The 18,610-nt window shown below is 37.9% G+C and overlaps 1 protein-coding gene across 1 annotated transcript in view; it reads left to right on the top strand.

The window, feature by feature from the left end:
* The window catches only part of LOC100952017 (putative coiled-coil domain-containing protein 196), a 13,397-nt gene extending 3,107 nt beyond the window's left edge, over positions 1-10,290 (top strand). Inside the window, exons 4-10 of the mRNA XM_023517635.1 lie at positions 529-579; positions 2,210-2,287; positions 2,485-2,566; positions 3,273-3,334; positions 3,708-3,846; positions 9,848-9,906; positions 10,090-10,290. Coding sequence (XP_023373403.1) covers positions 529-579; positions 2,210-2,287; positions 2,485-2,566; positions 3,273-3,334; positions 3,708-3,846; positions 9,848-9,906; positions 10,090-10,209 — 591 coding nt within the window. The 3' untranslated portion in view covers positions 10,210-10,290. The remainder of the gene's footprint in view (positions 1-528; positions 580-2,209; positions 2,288-2,484; positions 2,567-3,272; positions 3,335-3,707; positions 3,847-9,847; positions 9,907-10,089) is intronic.
* The last annotated feature ends 8,320 nt before the right edge of the window (positions 10,291-18,610 follow it).

The raw sequence follows: 18,610 nt of genomic DNA, 5'->3' as shown, positions 1-18,610 counted from the left end.
TTTGGCAGGCCTGGGCTGGGTTTGAATCCACCAGCCTCAGTGTATGAGCTAAAGACTTTTCATCTAAGGGTTAATGAATGCAAGCATATTAACCATTCACCTTTCAGGAAAAAAAATAGAAAATGCCTATCCAAGTAAAAGAGTTTGCTCTCAAATTTTCTTATGAGATTATTTTTAAAAACCAATGATGTAAATGATCTTAAAAATTAGAAATTATTGGCCTAAGCTCCAGAGAAATTGCCATATAAGAACATCTTGAGTGTTAGGAACTCATTTCCACAATCTCACAATCATTACAATTAAAGTTATTATTTGAAATAACTTGTTATTTGGTTTTTTGCATGATCATCATCAAACACATCTTTCATGCTCCTGGATTTGAGGCTAGGCAAATTCATTGCCTTCCTCTGTGGTTTACCATGTCCCTGTATGTCTTTTCCACCATTACTTATGAATTTCTTCCAACCTCACTTCAGTAGCAAGAGAAACACGTGTTTCTGTTTGTTTGGTTTCTTCCCCTTCCAACAGGAAAGGAAAAACACGATGCTTCGGAAGGAAATGGAGATGCTATGGAACAAGGTATGCCTGTAAAGATCTCTTGAAAGTATCGTCCTACAGATCATAATGCAAAAATCCTGTTTATCTCTGGCCTCCATTCATCCTCATTTTTTCATGTCTTTGCTTCCGCTCATGCCTCATTCCAATCCATTCTTTGCACAGCAGCCATAGTGATATTTTCAAAATAATCAAAGCATGTCGCTCTTATAAAAAACCTTTACAGCCACTCCTTTTGTGGCATAATCTGGCTGTCAACCACTCTCCAGCCTCTTTTCATAGATGTCCTACCCTGGCTTTCTATGCAGCCACCACACTGGCCTCTTTGTGATTTCTCAAACATGCCAAGCCCTTTCCTGTCTCAAGGACTTTGTTCTTACCTTATCCCCTCCTATTTTTTCATGGTTGGCTCATTCTGATCCTTCAGGTCTCAGCATTCTCAGAGGCCTGCCTTATTTGCTTGATCTAAAATAGTTCCCCTCCTCCTACTTTTAATTATGCAATTCTGTTCATGTCCTCCATAGTTCTTTTCATAATATAAACTTATCATTATTTTACTGTTTTTTTTATAAACTTTTTTCCCCCTCTCCCCAATACAAACTCCTCCAGTATCTTGATTTCGTTGTCTGAATTCCTAGCTCCTTAGCACCATGCTTGGAACATAGTAGAGAATCAATAAATCTAAGTTGGATGAGTGGATGAATAACAAATATCTAATTCTAATGTCTCTATGATTTATAGCAATCACTACATGGTCTAAGAGAATGATATTAGGGTCTTTTACTGGGAAACTGGGTTTAGGGGGATGGGAAATTCCCTTGTGGGATGATCCCTTGGGACACCCATTGCTCTTTTCTTAAGACACAAATAGAAGCACAGATTATGTCTTGTTGCTATAACAGGTATGTGGTATGGTCTCTGACTGCTTTTCTTCACCTCACTTTTTCACAAATAATCCGAATACATTCAGAATACAAGCATCTGGTATTGAGATCTGCTCCAGGTTCTCAGTGGCAGCTACCTATCAATTGTATAAGGTGAGGTATCAAAAGTTTTAGGTCCAGAGTTCTTGAGTCCTTGCAAAGGAAATGTGCCAACACAATTCCTCTATCAAAATCCACCGTCTTAAAAAAAAAAAAAATCCACCTTCTCCAGAACTCCTAAAAGACATTCTAAAATGAAGGATGTCCATACACTTGGCTTGTAATCAACTTACCCTATCCATATTTCAGGAAGAAATGAAGAAGAGCAATATGCCTTGTGGCCAAGAATACAGTCTTCAATGTCAGAAAGAAAGATCTGGTTCAAATCCTAGCTCTACACTTTCCTAGCTATATGATCCCTCAAATAACTTACCCTTTTCAAGTCTCAGTTTTCTCATCTATAAATGGAAATAAGATAGCCTGATTGGAATACATTAATAATAAAAGTTCAGTTAATAGTTTTTATTATTATAAGGTACACTCAAGGGAGGGAATGAAAGCAAGGGCTCATCACATTGTGAACCCACTTTGGAAATACACTTTTCATGTTGGGCCCTGAGAAGTTGCTGACTGGCAGGAACTAAAAGCTAAGGAATCAAGGCAAGTTTGATTTTCCACTTCCCTCATTAATTTCCACTAATTTAAAGCTTTGCAAATATGTCTCTCCACAGACATTCAAGTCAGAAGAATTCAGTGATCTACCAAAAGCAGCAGAGATAAAAAATAAGGCAGAATTGCAGGATGGAAAGGCAAGTGGACTGCATATACTTAGAATTACAAGATTGTTGGTGCCACATAGCTGGAGATGGTTGACAATCAGGGCTCATTTGGGTAGGAAGATAGGTAGGATCCGGGTTTTTAGGGCACATGAGATTTATGGGCTGCTAAGACATTGCACTTCCATCCTGTGACCTCCTATTCCTTTAGCTTTCTTCTTTCATCCCAGGCTCCCAAATCCCCCTCATCATCTAGGAAGACCGAGAATGAACTGGAGACATCATTTGCAGAGAAAGTGAAGGAGATGAGGAAGGAAGGTAGTACGACCATTCTGAACGGTAGTGGCTCCTAGGGATGATAAATTAGAAGTCTTTAATATGCAGTAATCTACCTAAGTTATGGTATGCTCCTGAACCAATGAAAATTTTCATAGGTGATCTGGTCCCCTTGGGATATTATATTTGAGTTAGAGTACCACCCAAGTTTCTGGGAAGTCATGTTAGGGCAAAATGAAAGATGCCCTACCAACAATGACAACTCTGCAATAGCTATGTGATGTCAGAACACTTATTGATTTGTCTTTGAAAATTTATGTGTATTTAGAGGTAGTATGCTTGTATCTCAACTTCCCATAACTCATTCACAGAAAATAATCCTTTTCATTTAGATTTTAGCTTTTAGAGTGGTGTTTTTCAACCTTTTAAAAATCTCATGGCACACTTAAATTATGTCAATTTAAAAAAAAGTAGAAAAAAGAATATACTTACTGTGCTTTGAACTTCTTTCAAAAATAATTTAATTCACAATCTTTAAAAATTTTTATGGCACACCAGTTGAAAACCATTGTTTTACAGGATAGACTGTACAGGTGAGGCCAATTAAGAAGATTGTGCTGTTGCAACCAATTTAATAATGAATCTATGATACCATGATTTTGTTATTAGGTTCTTTCAGCATATTGAGAAAACTGATATCTGATCTCAATTTACTTTGTAACCCAGTGCTCTTTCTTTTACCAGGAAAAGAAACAGAGGACAATGGAATGGATCAAGTGTCAGGAACAAACCAAGATCCTTCAGGTATTAAGATCTTCTAAGGCTGGATATGAGATACTATTTCATTTATACAATAAGGTTCTAAGCTCCACGCCTTTAAGTCCAGTCATCTCATCCTGGATTACCAATTGGCCTGATAAAAGAAGTGTGTCTTGTGGAAATTGTTAAAAGGGACCTATCTTCACCTTGAGTAACTTGGAATAAATAGTATTTATTCCTATGTTCTTGATTTTGTTTATTTGAAATGGGGAAAAAAATCACAAATGCTTGCTACCCGTTTTTAAAGACTGAGAATGATGGTATTCTTTTTAACTTCTGGGTAAAGTTTACTCAGGTAACAATAGTTTCCGAGAAGCTAATACTATATGTGTAGTTTTGAAAAATGTCCTTTTTTTAGAACGACTTTTATGGCAAAGTGATTGAGCTGAGAATTGAAGCTTTGAAGAACTACCAGAAGGCCAATGACCTGAAATTATCACTGTACCTACAGAATTTTGAGCCAAAGCAAGAACTTTCAAATCTTTGTGCATTCCCAGGTAGGTAGAATATCCCAGGTACACAATTTGAGGTTTATTTCATTTTTTTGTTTGTTTGTTTTACACCGCAAATATAAGTGAGCAACATGATCCTTACCACACAGTAAGTTAAATTTTACTGGTATAATATTTTTTTCACTATCATCATTCTTATTTAGTAGCTCTTGTACCAAGTTAAAGAGTCTCTCTGGAGGAAATTAAGATTTCCTTTGTAAAGATAAGTATTATATTATGTACTTAGCATATGTAATTGATGCATTCTTGGTATGCAGGAAAGTATTAGTTTCATTCCCATCTCCTCCCCTTTCCTGGTAATTAGAATTGTTTGAACTCATGCATTTTGTTGGAACAAACTTTGCCATTCCAGAGCAGAAAGAAAGGAGACAGATATCTGACATGGCTGTGAATTTTACCAACCCAGTTGTTCCTCTGGGAGTGTCAGTGATTTCCTCAAAAAATGTATGGCATTGTTAGCAGAAATCATATAATCTGTAAAAATATAGAATAACGGAAGGGCTCTGGGCAGGAGAGAATTTTTTTAAATATTCAAGTACCTATGAATCTGAACTCTGTATTTTTAAAAATGGATGCACAGTGAGAAATCATGGCCAAGGGAAAACAACATTCTATCTAATGTCTCTAATCTCTTAGTCTTACTCCTTAAAGGGCTTGAACAGCTTATAGATATCACACACAACACATAAGGTTAAATAGATAAGTAAATCAAAGGAAAAGGACAGTAAATCGAAGGCAGGTAAATACATGGGAATGAATAATGGGAGTAATATATAGTTGGTAGAGGTACCCTGAAATTTTGGTTCTGAATTTCCCAGCAAAAAGAAACATAGATTTGTGGTATTCATGAAGTATTAATAATAACAAACCAATTGCTCAGGAGAAACAGTTTTTCCTGGAACTGAGACCTTAGATAAATTTTCCCTCCAGTTCTATATAATGGGGATAGGACCCTGTATGTGTGATAATGTCAATGTCCTCAATAGTCTTTGTAAAATGAGTTCAGAATCTAAATTCCCCAGGTTCTGTCTCATCTATTCTTTGGTGCAATGAGATAACAACTTATAAATCTGAAATTTTAAAAAGTGATGGATTAACTCAAGATGATTTGGTCCAGGTACATAGCATTTTGTGGCTCTGGCTTGATCCATAGGTAAATTTTAGGAAATCTAGAAGACTGGATGGACTACCTATCTTTCAAGTAGTGTTCTACACATATTTTTCTTTCAACTTGTATTTTCATAAGAATTGGACAGCAGAGAGCTGGAAAGAAAGAATTTGGAATGCGACCAGAAATGGTATAAAATCATTAAGATACAATTTAAAAAGAAGAGAGAAGGGTTATGAGGAGGATAGATAGATGCCTGTTTTGCTTCATTCGCAATTAGCTGAAGTTCATCTCAAGAGATCTACAGGGTAAGGAGTCAAAAGCCTTTTAGCTCTGGATTAAAATCAAGCCTAAATTTGTAAATAGTGAAGGGTTTTTTTCTTTGCTTACAGAACATTGAATGAATTTTGAACTGGAACAGTTCAAACACCTTTTCTCTTCTCCCCTCTTATATTCCTGGAGAATTAAGTGACAGGCTACTCAGTTACCACAAAGTAATGTAGCCACAGGCATGAGTGACCCATTAGTCCTGTGTTTTATTGATTCTGCTTTCATTGAGTACTGATTATAGGCAAATTTCATTTTCTAACAACACAAAAAATATTTGAGTTTGTCTGAGCGAAAGTGGATTTGAAATCTGAGTGATAAACTTAGGTTGTGTTGACCTGTTTATAACCTTTAGCATTTGATTATTGAAAACAAAAGAAATATTAGTTCTCTTCACAGAGGAATTTTAAAAGTAATTATGCAAAGAGATGATTACTAATAGTAAGTAGGGAGGTAGTTTGGTAGAATGCAGTGTTTTCCAACTTTATGTGTCACGTGAAATACTGTTTATTTGGTATTTGCTGTTTAGATTGGCTTCTTTAATTTCTTAAATGCATTCACTGAAAACAAAATTTATGTTACTATTTTCAATGAAAAAAATCAATATAGTTTTCCATTATAGAAGGTAAACTTAGTATGTAAAAAATGAAAATTTTAATGTTCTAGCAAGATGCTGAAGTCTGAGTCCTGTTTTATATTTTTCAAGAAGTAAGAGTGTTAAGACAGAATTTTAAAGAAAATCATCATCAAACTGAAACTTCTTGAAATTTTCTCCCATCAATTTTGAAAAATTGAAAAGGGAATAATTTTCTCACTATAATTTATGGTATTTAATTCTAATACCTCCTAAATTTATCCTAGTTGCTATGTAAAATCATCTCACCATTAAATTTTGGAAAATTATTATTTAATGGGAAAAGCACTGGATTTAGACTCAACTACATGAGTTACAGGCCTTACTCTGGGGCTCCCAGTTATATTACCTGGTAAAGTCATTTAATTTCAGGTTTTTTTCCTTTAACTAAAATAACATATTATAGAGTGTGTTGAAAACATCACTTTTTGTAACTCTCAGGATCACTGGAATACATTTAACAGAATAAGAAATAAGCTCAGAAAAAATAGGCTTCTGCTTCCACATTCAAAGATTATTTCCTATACTATACTATAAAGTGGAAGCGTTAAAGTATGTGATTTTTCATGCCTCTTCCAGCTCTAAGGGCTATGATTTGATCCAAATTTATCACCTGTTTAAGGTGTATAATCCTCCCAATGAAGAATCATATTCTCTAAGGTGAATTTGTTCAGGAGATTTGTAATTCTACATTTAGCCCAGTAGGTGGCACCAACCACACCCAGGCTTCAAGTTCACAGCAGTAATTCAGGAAAGGTGAGATGCTGTAAAAAGAGATTGACCTTTTATAACCCTCAAGACAAAATAACTACATTTGTACACTTATATTAAATTTTAAAAAAGAAAAAAACTATTGATGACATGCTCTGTGGCACCAAGGTGTATGTATTATTGGCATGCATTAGGCCATGTTAATTTAAACTCAGTGTTCTGCACAAAGCTTACCTATTATTCTACTCCCTGAACTATAGTTCTCTCCATTCCCCAAAACGGTCATTGACCACTTTCTCCACAACCTTAGTCTAATATTGTTTCTTTCTACCACAGATCAGGTAGTTGGGGCACTTAAATAAACAATGGGTTGGGCTTGAAATTTGAATACTTAATAGTGTTCCTGGATAAGGTTCCTTTTCCTCTGGTTTCAAAATAATTGAATTTCACAGCCCTATCTTAGAAAAATGGTTGAATGTAATTTTGGAAACAACTCCCAGTAAACCACAGTACAGGTCCTTCTGTTCTAGGCATTTTCAGAGGAAGAGTTTACTCCACTCTCTTGGCCAAGAATCCCTCCTCTCGCTGTCCTGTGTGTTGGTTGGCTGGGTTGCAGTGGTGTCATCTATTTGGCTGGCAAACATCATCCTGTGTTAATATTACGACTTGGTTACACTTTAATCAATCCCTACTTGTGAATTTCCTTGGGTGACCAGAATGTAGCATTACCGTAATCAGTTTTATCTCTTCAGCATACTTCATCGTCTAGTTGTTTATACCTGGGGTGAAGCTTTTCCTTTTGGTCTTTCTGGAAACAGGTGTCATTTGAAGGAATTCACTGCCTCACCAATGTAAAATAATAACTTGACTCAGGGTGTATGGCAGCCCTTGCTAAAGTTTCATACAATCCAGAAAGCAGGTTGTGGACTTTGGCAGTCACCTGTCTTAGAGAGCACAGGCAGGGAGCAATCTCTGAATTCCACTAAATTTCCTATCATATCTGCCGGTGTTTCAAGAAGTTTATCTTCAGCAATACTATAACTTGTGACAAGACATTTGATTCTGACAGCCTGGCTTTTTTCTCCTCCTCTACCTCAACTCTTAGCATGTACTTGAGCTCTTTAAGAACCTAAAGGTTGGATGTGAATGTTATGCCATACTTATTAATTCAAATGAAAAGCCCAGTGAGATGGGAAATGAATACTCTTGAGACTTCATTCTATAATTCCCTCTATTCTGATAGAGAGTCATTCATTCCTTCTGACTTTATTTAACCTTTACTTTACTTCAGTATTACTTTTCTGTGGCTGAAATACACTTTAGCAGGTGCTGTTGAAAGGAAAACAGTATTAAGCTAAAATGCTGAAAGGGAAGAGTCAGAAACCACAGCTAGCTCAAATCTGGGTCCTTGGTAAGTAGTACTGTATTGCTTTCAAGTTCAGGCTTTTTGAGGCAACCAGAATCTTTTGTATTCAAAGTTAGGTTTATGGTATTAATAGTTTATAGTTTCTAAACTAAGTCATTCTTTCACGTCTCATAAAAACAACACAGAAGTTCAGAAGGAGAATAATATTCTTTTTTCCTCAGAATATACATTTTGAAGATTGGGGGGAAAGTAAACTGTATACTTATTAGCATTAGGATTATTTAGGTCAACTCAAATAAATGAGGCAAAAGTATCAATCTATGGAGGTTTAGTAAGCCAAGATTTTAAGAACAAACTCAGGAAAAACATGAACCATAGAGAAACTATAGCTGTTTTCTCCCAAGGGAAGGTTGGACTCTTCAGCATTTTAAAGGCATAAAGAGAGAAGAAAAAAGTGGGGGTTCGGGAGGGTGATGAGGCGGTAGTAGCTACATTCTTGCAAAGCTCAAGAAATCTACATGTTAGTCAGGGGTGGTGGCTCATACATGTAATCCTAGCACTGTGGGAGGCTGAGGCGGGTGCACCAGTGAGACCCCCATCTCTACTAATAATAGAAAAATTAGCTGGGCATAGTAGCATGTGCCTATAGTCCCAGCTACTCAGGAGGCTGAGGCAAGAGGATTGAGGTTTGAGTTTGAGGTTGCTGTGAGCTATGATGCCACAGCACTGTATCCTGGATGACCAGAAAGAAAAATCTATATTTTATATAAAATAAGAGAGTGATGGAAGTATCAATTATGTAGATGTCCCTGGGCAGGTGGAAGAATGCCTGATTTTTGTCTTGTCTCCAAATTCATTATTGGGTGTGGAATCAGAAGGACTGTAGTTGGAGGTGCTAGACTAGGTATAATTTGCATGTGCTTGCTTGGGGGGGGGTTAGCAAGAAATTTCCCTAATGGTTGATCTGATGAGGCTGTGATTTTCTTTTTATATAACTTGTTGGCATCACATACTCAGGAATGCAGTAGGTTGCCTAGGATAGGGCCATTATATTTAGCAAATCAGAAAGGGATACTCTTTATTTGTGTTCATTTGAATTTCAGATAGACACAGAATAATTCTTATATGTCTCATGCAATATTTGGGACACACACTCAAAATTATTTACTGTTCATACTGTATATTTAACTGGGAGTCCTATGTTTTAGTCTGGCAACTCTAACTTAGGATAGACTCACTATAGGTCTTATTTAGCCCCCTACAATTTTCCCTCTTTCCCTTTTTCTTGCCTCCTTTCTCCACTCGGCCTGTCCCTACCATTCTATCTGCCCTCTCTTTATCTTTTCCCATCTCCACCCTTGATTTTTGTGTGTTCTTAGCTTTCTACAATTAACCATTTTTATGAAATATATACTTAGGTTACCTGAGGGTAGGTATATATGCACATAATTTATATTCCATTTCTTCATGTACTTGCACATAATTCTCAAAGGATCTCCCCACTGTGAGACATAAGCTCTCAACAGAAAGAAGATCTACTGCTTTAACTTAAAAAATATCATTTGATAGGGTGGAGTCTGTGGCTCAAAGGGTAGGGTGCTGACCCCATATGTTGGAGGTGGTGGGTTCAAACCCAGCCCTGGCCAAAAACTGAAAAAAAAAAAAAAGTCATTTGATGAGGTTATTAATATTTTCTGAAACAATCAGAAAATTCACATCAATACTAAGAGCAGAGTCAGTCCTTCAGTGATACAACTATAAGATACTGTAATAAATGATAGACTTGCAACCCAAAATTAGTTTTTTTCCTTCTAAAATGCAGCTCTCATTTTCCCATTAGGTACTGTGAGCACAATAACTAAGGGCAGACCAACTACCAGCAGAAACAAGCCCCATGTGGTGAGAACAACTTCCTGGTAAAAAATCATTTTAAGGGCTTGAGTAGATAGTGGGTACAGATTTGGGGGATACATTTGTTAATGTACATTCTAAAATAATATTCTTAGGGGATTTACAAGCCAGTTCCATGACACTCAAGGTTTTAATTGTCTTTTTTCCCTATTTTTTTGTTTTTTGTCTTAGAAAATTCTGGGATCAAAGGTCTGCACAGAACAACAAGGAACTGAAGGAAGTCAGTTTGATGAGGCAGGACAGAGGCTCTTTTGTCTGAAGTCATTGCCAGATGAAGCACTGAAGGATTAGAAGGCTTTCACTCCATTTGCTTTGGACAGATTTAAAGAGTAGCTGCAGCCATTTGTGTTAATTAAAATCTCCTAAACCTTTTTTTTAAGTCATGTTTTTTCTCTCTCTCCCCACCATCTGGGTGGAAATGTTAGATGCTAGGCCTTAAGCATGTCAGGAATTTAGTCATTTAGGGATTGTAAACAGCCCTGATTATTTTGATAGCTTTTTAGATTTGAAATGACTACATTTGAAAACCACATTGTACACTATGTGGTTAACAAGTCCATAAAATGGAGCTCTTCTCCACCTCTTTATGAGCAGTTCTACCATTGGCAAATGAACATAACTAGGTGGAAAATAAGAAAATGTAAATGCTACAAACTCCCCTGACTCTAACCAACCACATCCAACTCCCCTTTTGATTCTCTTCCTTGTTATCCATTCCTTGAATATCATCTGCCTTCCCAGTACGATTGTTTTTGTTCAGGCCCTCCATGCTGCCTGGATCACCTTAGTCTCCTAATTAGTTTCCCTGCTTCAAATTCCTCTAATTCATCTTCCAAAGTACCACTGAAGCTATTTTTTTCTAAAATAAAAGTGAGATCATGTCACTCCCCTCCTGATTTCTGTTAGTAGATAGTTTCAACTCCTTCATAGATAATGAGTAATTTGCTTCCTGCTTACATTCCCACGCTCATTTTTGACTGCGTCCCTCTACTCTCCCTCACCTGATAGTGAACTCTTTGAGGCACAGTATTACATCTTGTTTATCTTTTCATTTTGACCATCTAACACGGTGCCTGGGATTTAATAGAGGCCCAGTAAATACTACTGTATATGGCCACAGAAAGTTGATATCCAAGTCCCAGGTCTCTTGATGTACTGACTTATGTAAGTAACCACTGGATTATATTTAGTTCCTAAGATCATCAGATAGTTTTGTTTTTTTTTCACTCTGAATAAATTGTCATCAATTTCCTACCTCATGAGTCCATAAGGGAAAGTTGATTTTGTCAAAAAATACTTCATAATCCTTTGGAATCCCTTATATTTTCTGATAATGAGCAAAGCCAACTAATTCAAAAATCTTCCTTTCAAGGTCAATTTAAACCTTTAAAGGCATAATTTAAAGGCAAATTTTAAAAAATGTATTTTTTGACTGGAAAAAGTTTATAAGAAATCATCGATTTTGGGCATTCAAAGAAACTTTAAATAACAAGTTCCTTCACTTTACATAAGAGCAAACTAGAGTTTAGATACATCTAAATGGTATTGAAAATCTCATAGTTAATTGGAACCAGAGCTGGTTACCACAGGCTAGGTATTTAATGCTGCCAGTTCCCATTTCAATCTAAATCCTATCTTTCCTCTCCTAATCTCCCCCCCAAAAAAGCTCTGAGATTATCAGTTTAATGTTCTATTCACTGAGTTAGCTCAGTATGAAATTTACTTTTTTTTTTTTTGAGCCAGTCTCACTTTGTTGCCCTCAGTAGAGTGCCATGGCATCATAGCTCACAGTAACCTCAAACTCTTGGGCTCAAGTGATTTTCTTGCCTCAGCCTTTAAAGTAGCTGGGACTACAGGTGCTTGCCATATGCTTGGCTATTTTTAGAGATAGAGGTCTTCCTCTGGCTCAGGCTGGTCTTGAACCTGTGAGCTCAGGTAATCCAACTGCCACGGCCTCCCAGAGTCCTAGGATTATAGGTGTGAGCCATCATGCTTGGTCCTACATTCTGTTTTAAGAACACCATCTCCGTACTTTAGTGCCAGAGAGATTGGCAGTCCTGAGAGATTTTTCAAGTCAATCAAATTAGAGCAATGAGAAAAAAAGACAGTAATATAGTATCTCTTTGTACCACTGACTACCTTAAACTAGTCATTTAACCTGAGGGACTTAGGTTCCCAATTTTAAACTTGATTAAAAGAGTGCCATAAGTTTTAAAATTATGTTTTTTTTTTTTACCACTACAAAGGTTTTTGATCCCTCCCCTTTTTTGTTAATACATGAAATAAATTCATTTACTTACAGAAGTTTATAACTTCTTAATAAATAAATCATTTGCTGTTCCCAAAGTATTGAAATTGTAAATTCATTATCAGTCAGGCTTATCTTTTCTTCAAATGCTCCAAATCATTCCATTTCTTCAAAACACAGAACTGAAATATCATAGCCTTTTCTCCGACCTTGTTTTTAATCCTTCACATTTGATTTTGACTTTTACCTATGGCAATGCAAAGTTATCAGAGCAGCTGGCTATTCATGGGTGTCTGCATTTTGGTGAATTTAGGATATAGACCTCAGCTTTGTGGGTTCAAAAACATTTGGTCAACTTATCCAAATAACCAGAGATTTATTCAAGCTTCTCAAACTCTGAAGAGATTATCTGACAAACCAAATATGAAATTAAATTACAGAGAGGGCTATGCCTTCTAATTTGGTAGGAATATGTCTATATCTAGGATATTCCTATCTTCAAAGAAAGTTCTGGGGAACTGAATTAGTAATTAGAAGATATTTGAGATTAAAACATCATTATAATTTTTTTTTTTTTTTAGAGACAGAGCCTTACTTTGTTGCCCTCAGTAGAGTGCTATGGCATCACAGCTCATAGCAACCTCCAGCTCTTGGGCTTAGGCAATTCTCTTGCTTCAGCCTCCCAACTAGGTGGGATTACAGGCTCCTGCCACAACGCCCGGCTATTCTTTTGTTGCAGTTTGGCTGTGCCCAGGTTCGAATACAACACCCTTGGTATATGTGGCCATTGCCCTACTCACTGAGCCACAGGCACTGCCCAAAACATCATTATAATTTTATTTGAACTTATATTTGTTAAGTTGTTGGTTAGGATGGCTCTCCCAGTGCCATCCACCTTAATTTTGTCCCAATTGATTGCTCACTCCTGGGGAGGAGAGATCTCTCTACCAATCTACCAGTCAGAACTGAGTGTGCCAACTGCAAAAGGATATAGAAGACTCTCTAGCCTAATAACAGGTAGATGACCTAGAACAGCTTTAGGACAGATTGTCATGTCATTTTCTTGAATCGACATAGTGGTCCAGCCAACCCCCATGGACTCTCAGAGAGGCTCATGGGAGGTCCCCAGGCACAGTAAGACTTTGGTTCCAAGGTGACCTCTGAAGGACTAGGTGGGCCCGATCTAGGTGATATAAAAGAGAACCACCAGCCCTAAGCCTTGCCTTTTTGCCTATTTGCCCTGGCAATGGAAGCCCATTCACTGTCCATGGCAAACGTACTCTACTTTGTAAACTTTTTAAGACAGAGTCTCACTATGTCACCCTCGGTAGAGTGCTGTGGTGTCACAGCTCACAGCAACCTCTAACTCTTGGGGTTAAGCGATTCTCTTGCCTCAGCCTCCCAAGTAGCTGGTACTACAGGAGCCCACCACAACGCCCAGCTATTTTTTTTGTCGCAGTTGTCATTGTTGTTTAGCAGGCCCTGGCTGGGTTTGAACCCACCAGCTTTGGTGTATGTGGCCAGCTCCCTAACCACTGAGCTACAGGTGCTGAGCCTTTGTAAACTATCTTACTGTGTAAGCTTACCTTTTTCTTCCTCAATAAGTTTTTTTTTTTTCATGTTTGTCTTAATTTGGGGTATATGGTTATTTTTTGAACAAGAGGGCTACAAGAACCGAGGACCCAGGCAGCTGCCTGAAACACTGACATATAGGGAGCTGCCTTGGAACTAAACAATAATAGTCTAATTATGTTTCTCTGAGAAAAAAACCTCTAATATCCTTACCTGTACTTGAGAGACACTTTTCAATCTTAAGTCAACTGAGGAAAAATGTCCCACTAGCAATACATTTACAAATCTAACTTTGGGTTGTACCATTTCTGTGGCTTATCACGTTTATTTTAACTTCCTGGCAAAGAAGATATCTGCTAATATTTTACCCCTCAAAAGTTACCTTTTTGCAATGACTACACAATGATTAGTGATGTTTGTCACGATGTTTCCTAAATGAAATCAAGGCAAGAACAGCCTGATACTTTCATCTTCAATCTAGAATTGCAATCAAGAGGGCAAGTAATATTTCGCCTTATGCTTTTTGATCCGGGCAGAAAATCTATTTAGTATTATTTATGTGACTTATGGCCTTATGGGGTGTGTCTGTTTATATGTGGAGACTTCTGCAATGTGTTATATGCCAAGTCAAATTCTTAACAGCCTCTTTGGCACCTTGGGAAGAGCTTGCATTGCTACCAATTCAATGTCCCTGTTGCTTCATATGTTCTGCATTTAGTTGTCAAATATTAGGAAATGGGAAGAAAACAGGTTTTGTGTTAGAAAAGGAGACTTGGTCTGCAACCAATCCATCCCACAGCAGGACATATATAGGAATTTAAATATGAAATGAAATTATTACATAGTAGAAAGAGAATTTTCAGGACCAAAACTGAAAAACCCATATTCTCTGCTTCTTTCTCAAATTCACCGAGGCTTCCCAATGTTTCATACTTAAGGTTTACTTTAAGCATTAAACATGGTATAAGTGTTCCTACAAACTATTATTTCCATTATTAGTCAACTTGGGGGAAAATTAAGTTACATAGGTTAACAAAATAATTTTTTGTACACTGCCTTTATAGAAAAAAAAATTTCACTAGGGAAGCTGGGCTTTAAAGTAATTTTTGGTTGCATGGAAACCAATTCATAATTTAAGAAAAGCATAATTCTTTTGATTTTTTTTTAAGTTTACTTAAACCCAATCCATGTCAGTTTTTAAGCTTGGGACTATCTTTCCTTGACATATATATTGAATCCTAAACACTTTTAAGAAATCAAATTACTTGTGGAGGCACTTAATATTACTTTTCCATTTAACAAATCTCATTTTCCTTTCCCTTATCAATAGTCCTTCCTTCCTCTGCCCCTGTCTTCTATAATCTTTTTCTTAATTAAAAAAATCAGTGATTTCTTTAGAAATCAAGACGAATTTTTTGTACCTTGTTTCCTTTCTTTCTTTTTTTTAGAGACCACATTTGCATAACTTTTATTATAGGACATTGCTATGATGTTACACTTTTTATTATAAGTTGTTGTTAATCTCTTACTATTACCACTTAATAAAGTAAACTGTATCATAGGTATATACCTATAGGGAAAAAACAATATATACATGATTTGGTACTAAATTTTCAGGCATCCACAGGGGTATTGGAATGGAGCCTGTTAAGATGAGGGGGGAATGTTGTATTCAAAATGTTGTTTGCCCCATTTTAATGGGCTATTTTAATTGTGGGCAACAGCCAATTAGGAAAGAGGTGACTGGAATAAACCTTTGAGGAAGGATAACACATTCCCAAATTAATTCTTGCCAACAATCTAGTACTGATGAGGAGAATCTTGCCCCAGAAAAGTCCATTAATATTTTGCCTTATATTGAAATTTTAACCACAGAAAAACTGAGAGTTAACTGGAGGGCCAAAGTGTATACACACTACTAGAGAAAACTGAGACTTCATTTCTACTGACATACTTCATCTTCATACTAATAGTCATTACGAAAACCATATGTTACCTTTTATGTTGTCTCAAAGGGTTAATGTAAGCACTTGCAGTTTTATTTTAAAACACTAAGAATGGAGAGAATAAATTCCTAGGCACTTCTAATTTTTTACACACAAACTCTCAAAAATTTTTCCATTTCTGGTCTCCCCTCCCTACCCCTTCCCCAAGTTTCTCCTGAGACATTTGCCAATATTTGAAAATGTTACTCTCTCCTACTTTCCAGAATTTTTCTTTTTTGGTATAACACCTGATTCCAGGATGAATTTTGAAGAAATGTCACACTGTAACAAGAGTAAAAGAATGTGTACATATTGTAATATTCACTCAATAACCAGCAGTAAAAGATCATACTAGGTCACTGAGTTTTTCCTGTGTAAGTTTTATTAAACTTTGCTGAATTTGCAAGAGATGAATACACTTGGGAAAAACTGCAGGAAGACAGCATCTATTATAAGTTGGTTCTATTAATACTGTTTTTTTAGCAATTTCAATACTAACATTCAGCAGACTATAACAAATGTTAACAAACCTTCATGTATTTTACAAAGCTTAATTATATATGCCTTTGCCAATTAAATTTTAGTGAATTTCATCTTTGCCTCTTTTATAGGTGCAGATAATCTTTTGTCCTGTTATTGATTTGTGAAATAAAAGTGCCAGTTTTGTTCCACAACTAATTATAGGATATTTTTTTTTTTAGACAGGGTCTCACTACATCACCCTTGGTAGAGTGCTGTGGCATTACAGCTCATAGCAACTTCAAACTCTTAAGTGATTCTCTTGCCTCAGCCTCCCAAGTAGCTGCAACTACAGCCACCTGCCACAATGCCCTGCTATTTTTGTTGTTGTTGTTATTGTTGTTTAGCAGCCCCTGGCTGGATCAGAAATCCCCAGCCCCTGTGTATGTGGCCAATGCCCTAACCATTAAGCCATGGTCGCCAAGCCAATTATAGAATATTCTAAGTTGAAGGGTTGCTTATTAGTCTGCCACTTTATTTAATGGGTAGTGTACTACCTTATTTAAAGGATGAATGAAAAGGTCCAGATTTGTTTAAGGTCACAGAACTTGTTAATTGGTCAGAACTTATGTCTTTAATAGTTCAAGATATTTCATAATCATTTAAGATTAAAATGTGGCTCGGCGCCTATAGCTCAAGCAGCTAAGGTGCCAGCCACATACACCAGAGCTGGCGGTTTCGAATCCAGGGCCTGCCAAATAACAGTAACAACTACGACCACAAAATAGCCGAGCATTGTGGTGGATGCTTGTAGTCCCAGCTACTTGGGAGGCTGAGGTAAGAGAATAGCTTAAGCCCAGGAGTTGGAGGTTGCTGTGAGCTGTGACCATGGCACTCTACCCAGTGTGATAGCTTGAGGCTCTGTCTCAAAAAAAAAAAAGAAGATTAAAGTGTACCTCAGAGAATTAAGACAGGGTAACAATATTACAAACTGTTTGGTTCAGGTTTAGCTTGAGCTAAAGGAAATCAGTCTCCTGGACATTCTCATCCATAGCTCTCATTTGAAACGAATTAACAATCCACTGGCCACCTGGCTTAAAACTTTAATCCACTATCAAAAATACTAGCAATACACATACTAAAAACTAACTAATTTATTTTACTCCACCTCAATTCCATCCCTTCATCTCTTTTGCACCTCTCATTACCTAAAATGAAACACACACAACTATGTGAATTTTCAGTCACTTCATTCCAACTGGAGCAACAAACAACATAATCAAATTGAGATTTTAATTGTGCACACACGCTGATGGTTAGATATTTGTTGATACTTGCTTTTTATTTTTATGCTTCCAAGTTTTACTGTGGCTGAGAACAAAGGAAAAAATACATATAATACAGATTTTTTTTAAGTCGTAAGTTGAAAGGGCCAGAAAGAAGGTAACTAAGAAACCGACAAAAATAGCCAAAGGTGATTAATAAGACATTTTAGGAAAGGCACATGGAAAAAAACAACAAAAACTATTTTCATGATAATCTTCTATCTCATAAATACTGAACCGAAACTCAATTGTCATGGCGATTGACTCTGGTTCGTGTAACACGTCCTTCTCATTCCCTAAGCAGATTGATGTTTTTCACCTAAAAGCAGACGTTGCGGAGAAACGGCATAAGGTTACAAAACCAAGGGACAGCAGAAGTAAGTGAAGCCAGATTATCTGCACTTAGGATGCCCTGCCTCCTAAGCGTCGCTTGCGGGGACAGTCTGGCAGGGACTAACGTGGAGATGAAATCCTGTAACACCGAGAGGTGGAAATCCTTGCTTGGCGAGCGCAGAGGCAGCAAGTGGCTAAGACCCGGTGGGACAGGATACCCTCCTCTTCGCCCACGGCGGGCTCTCAGTCACAGCAGCCACCGATCTGCCACCCACGCAACTTTCTCAGCCACCTCCAGGTCCCCCGGCGCCTTTAGTAGGGTGGCAGCGGCTCCTGGGAGCTGCGAGGAGAGGATCGGCATGCTGAGCCTGCCTCGCTCCCCTCGCGGTCCTTCCTCGGAGGTGCCCGGCTGCCGGGGAGAGCCGGCCGAAGGCGGCCTACGACCGACCCGGCGCCGGGCTCGGCAGGGGATTGCTTCTGTCTGGGTCCCGGCCGAGGCCGCGTTCGTGCCTCGCGCGCACCCGCTCCGCGCTCTGCCAGCCAATCCCGAGCTACTCGCGCGCCCCGGAGCGCTCCTCCTTCCTACTCAGGCTGGGCCGGCTCTTTCCCGCTCCCAGTCCTCGGCTTTGCAGCCCTTACTCCTCCCCTCACTCTCCACGAGTTCCACGCCTCGGGGTGTAGCTCCGCCCCTGTCCCCGAGCCCGCCTCCGCAGCTTCCCGAGCGTGTGCGCTCCCTTCACCTCAGGACGGCAGTCTAGCCGCCGCGGGCC

Source organism: Otolemur garnettii, unplaced genomic scaffold, assembly GCF_000181295.1.
Source record: "Otolemur garnettii isolate 467f Iridium unplaced genomic scaffold, OtoGar3 scaffold00115, whole genome shotgun sequence".
Lineage (NCBI taxonomy): Eukaryota > Metazoa > Chordata > Mammalia > Primates > Galagidae > Otolemur > Otolemur garnettii.
The sequence above is the reverse complement of the archived record's forward strand: the minus strand, read 5'-3'. Positions and strand labels throughout refer to the sequence as shown.